This window comes from Homalodisca vitripennis, unplaced genomic scaffold (assembly GCF_021130785.1).
Source record: "Homalodisca vitripennis isolate AUS2020 unplaced genomic scaffold, UT_GWSS_2.1 ScUCBcl_2;HRSCAF=254, whole genome shotgun sequence".
In the NCBI taxonomy this organism is placed as follows: Eukaryota; Metazoa; Arthropoda; class Insecta; order Hemiptera; family Cicadellidae; genus Homalodisca; species Homalodisca vitripennis.
Window position 1 is genome coordinate 221,408 of NW_025776200.1, and position 4,645 is coordinate 226,052.

General features: G+C 40.4%; 1 protein-coding gene across 1 annotated transcript; it reads left to right on the forward strand.

Moving 5' to 3' along the window:
• The first annotated feature begins 2,410 nt into the window (after nucleotides 1-2,410).
• Nucleotides 2,411-4,242, forward strand: LOC124370318. Its single transcript, XM_046828607.1, has one exon. It carries the CDS (start codon nucleotides 3,477-3,479, stop codon nucleotides 4,005-4,007), a length of 531 nt encoding a protein of 176 aa, XP_046684563.1. The 5' UTR covers nucleotides 2,411-3,476; the 3' UTR covers nucleotides 4,008-4,242.
• Nucleotides 4,243-4,645: the final 403 nt, after the last annotated feature.

Genomic DNA, 4,645 nt, shown 5'->3' on the forward strand with positions numbered 1-4,645 from the left:
AAAAGGGGAAGGTGGAATATATATGGAGCAGATGGTTAATTTAAAAGGAACATCGATTGATATTGCTACTGCCTGGAGGTTTGTGACGATGTTCAAAGCTCTAGCATTAACAGAAGAATCTGCTAGAATAGCCACACCTCCACAGGCAATTTGTTGGTGATGATCTAGGCGAAAGATGTCATAACCATTTTGTTTGAAATGAGTATGAGGAGACAATTTAGTCTCTTGTAGGCAAATAAATTTAGGTTTTCTTGTCTTTATAAGTAGTTTTAAGTCTTCAAAGTGGCTTCTCAAACCATTAATATTCCATTGTAACAGCATTTTATATTATATTATATATTTTATTTTGTGCTAGTTCATCGTAATTTTTTTTCTTTGTTTAGATATAGGACGGAAGTTACCATGAACAGTTTGGAACTCCGTCTGCATCTCCAAAGGGTCCTCAACCATATCATCATCAAGTGATAATTGTGAGGATCTGGACGAGGATGGATTAGTCTTTTTTACTAGGGATTTGGATCTATTTTCTGATTTTGTTTGTATGTTCTTTTTAAGTTTGTCAGCGAGTTTTTTTCTCTCTTCCAAAGATAAGGCAGGTTTCGTATTTTGTTGCACCTTATCTCTGAAAGTAGGAGTAACTGTTGGGCGAGCTTGAATATGTGTGTTGGACTTAGAATGGGGCGTGTGGACTGCTTGGGAAGGATTACTGGTGGATGTCAACGAATGTTGTCCGGTACCGGCTGCAAGCTGCTTAACCAAAGCGGCAACCTGCTCTGTTAGATTGAGTACCATACCTTCCAAAGCGGTACATGACGGGCACTGTGCGGATTGGACTGGGGCTGAAGCAGCTTCGGAGTACGAGACTCCCTTTTTTGGGGTTGGAGCGATTTTTCTCCTGTACTCTTTGCGGGCTTCGTTAAAGGAGAGTTTGTTAAGAGTAACGATCTTCAATACTTCCTTTTCCTCTAAGTAAACTCTACACTCCTTCGAAGTGGCCGCGTGTTTGCCCTTACAGTTCACGCATCTGACGTCGTTCTTACAACCTTCCTCTTGGTGGCCTTCATCGCCGCAACGGGAACAAGTCTCAGGGCCCGAGCACGTCTTAGTAGAGTGCCCGAATCTCTGACAACGGTAACACCGCTGCGGATTTTTAAAGTATGGCCGTACAGTCAGGGACAAGTACCCGGCCTTAATAGTTTTTGGGGGTTGGGGAAAAGCAAAGGTCAGAATTAGACCAGGAGTAGGAACCATTTTCCCATTCTCCGTCCGAAGCATCCTGACCACATCGGTTACCATTTCACACTGCAGCTCGTCCTTAATTTCCTCCTCACTACACTCCATCAGGTCACGGCAGAAGACGATCCCCTTAGAGGTATTCAGTGAGGAGTGCGGTTGAACAACGACTTCCACCTGGTCAAAAAAGCTTGTCATCTGAAGGAACTTCCTGGCTTGGATGTAATTCGCAGCCTCCACCAGGATAGTTCCATTTCTCAGTTTGCTTACCGATTTAGGCTGACCGCCTGAGGAAACAAAAGCTTTGTTTATAAGGAAAGGACTAACCTTTGTTAGAGTTTTGCCCTCATCCTTATGACTCACGATTAGGTATAGTGGAGTTGGAACGTTCATATTTTCTGCGTTTACTTTTTCTTCCACTTTCCTTTGTTTTATATATGATTCATTTTCAGAATCTGACAACTGTCGCTTTTTCTCTGGATCGTTGTCTCTTCCTCCAAATTCTTGCCCTAAGGGTGAGGTGTTTTGAATATCCATAGATAAGGTCACCAGCGCATCGTGTTTAGTAGTGCGGGCCGATTCACCGGGAGCGGGCATGCCCTCGGGTGTCCCACAAACCGTAGCTTGGGGGACAACCCTACCTCAGTTCCCCGAGGCCAGGTTTCCATCGATTACCAAGTCGGGAATACGCGCACAACTTGGACTCGCACGTGGCAACAGGGGCTCCGACACCCCTGCCTACTGAACACTTCCTGACCAAGGACCGAAGTGGCTGGCTTCTGAACCAGTACATGACTTACGCCTCGGCAGAGACAAGCTCACATCAGCTCTCACCGACACCAGGTAGGGCATCTAGTGCCGGCTTAAGCACTCCCAGCGAGCCATGCACTGGAACGGTCAGAAGACGGGTACTAATAAGACCCTGGAGGGGTATTTGGTAGGAATTAGGGAATGGTTAGGTGGGAAGAGGCAGTTTAACGTCATACCCAGGACGGGGATAAGGATTTGGTTAAGGATTGGGACACAGCTTTGGCCCCTTTCTTTTCATCCAGCCCACCATCAAACCTTTCAAAGTATACCATAATGAAGTATTTAATGATGAAATACACTTCAGCTGGTGGTTTACTATGTTCTCCTACGTACATGCCTTCATACATCCCTTTTTCGTATTTACTAAGGTGTAATAACGATCATTTAAAGAACATTGACCCCAAGCCCGTCCCTTTTGTTGGAGTGAGTGATGCGAAGGAGAATGATGTTCGATCTCTTTTGAAGTTTCTATCTGCCGAAGACATTATTATAGCTCCACAGTTCAACAATGGCATGTTATAATCAGCTGATTAGATCAGCTAAAATTAAAACAGCTCATTGTTGTGGCTCACAAGTGGCGCTATCTCAAAATAATAATTATCTTGCCATGATATCTTTCTTTCTTGTGATATGAAGTAACTGGCGAATTCATATCTAACGGCTTTAGCTTCCTCATTTGACTTCCGTGGTTTGCGTTGTAAATTCACCATGCCCGTGTCATCTTGAACTACTGCCCTCCATGATCCTGAAATAACACTTCCATCCTGTGTATCAATGTCTAAGGTTCCATAAGGTGCATAAAGTGGTCTTGATCTAGTGCTTTTCCTTAAAAAGTTGTGTAGATATATACACGCAGATGTTACAGTCACTGCATTTTTAACATTTAGCATTAAAGGTTTTCGAAAAACACGAAACACTGATGCTAACAATCCAAAAGTGTTTTCAATCACTCTTCTTGCATGTGCTTGTCTGTAATTGTATATTCTTTTTATAGAACCTTTTTCCTGATGTCCTGAATAAGGTTTCATAATGTGTAACTGTAAGGGAAACGCATCATCTGCCACTAAAACATAAGGAGATAACACATCACTTCTTGGAAGAGGCTGTGCAGTCGGTAATGAGGGTTCATTTTTTTGCAGTTTTTGATAAAATGAAGTTTGACGAAATACTCCTCCGTCTGAAATCCTCCTTGACAACCAATATTTGCGTACAAGAAAACAATAGTTAGCATCTGCAATCCCCATCAAAACAATGCTGAATGACCCCTTATAATTGAAAAACAAGCTACCACTCTTCACTGGGCTCTGAATCACTATGTGCATCCCATCGACGGCTCCGATACAGTTTGGATAGTTCCAGGTTATCTCAAAATCATTAGCTATTATCTTCCACTCATTTGATTTTGTGGCATCTGCAACATAAAAACCAAAAACATGTCATTGAAGCATGTGAGTTCTAGTTCGCTTTTCTTACCTTTTCAGGAAGAAGACAATGCAGCGTCTGAAATGAGTACATCTGATACTCAGAATACTATCCTACCAACTGAAGGAGGCAATGAAGGTGTCAGTGTTAAGCACTTTCTTTCACCCAAAAAGAGAGCCAAAACGAGTAAACCAAAATCACCCTACAGCAAACGTGAAGAAGAAGCGTATATTGGATTGCAACAAGCAATGAAGAAGGATGAATGCACAACTTATGGTGAACATGTTGGGAATGAACTGCGTGCTCTTCAGCCTAGAGCAAGGACCATTGTTAAGCATTTAATCAACAACATACTGTTTGAAGCAGCTATGGGAAAATATAATGAAAAACCACCCACTTCACACGATTGGAATATAGCTACTACCTCTTCCAGTGCAACGAGTTGTGTATCTCGACCTCCATCTCTTCAATCACCCATAGTTGACAGTGACGTCGTCGAGTATGATTCTGATTTTTCAAATTTCAAAAATTGTTTGATCTAATGAATGCATAACAAAATTACTATGTTACTATTCATATGTATATTGTGATTTAAAATGTTCTAAAATATTTTCTTCAATAAATCAAAAGAATTAAATGCAACGTTATTATATTTACTAACCCTACATAAATTATATTAATATATACCTGTAAGTTATATATAGTTTTAAATGTTTCATTGAATTTATATTATCAAGGAAGCTTATTTTATAACCATAGTCTTTGCTTAGGCATATTTTCACAATACCATATTGATTTTGACGTTTCGATACTTAACGTATATTTATTTATAGAGTAGGCCTACATTTATATAATAGTTTCTCAACAACTTCAAATTATGCAAAAGTGCTGGAAGATACGACTATGAATCTAGCTCCCACCGTCATTATCATTTTATTTAAATTATCTGGTAACCGATCTTTGCTTGAAAAAATTCAAACTGTTTTAACTCAAGTGCTTTTCGTTGAAATCAGGCTTGTTATCCTTTCCATCCTACCAACCTCTAGAGTGTAGATAATGTATAATTATATAGAGTATAGGATAACTTTTCTGGAACTTACCTTTATAAAATCTTGCAGAACGTTAATAAACGCTTGACATACTTCAGGTATTATGCGACAAATACTTGGGATTGAAATTC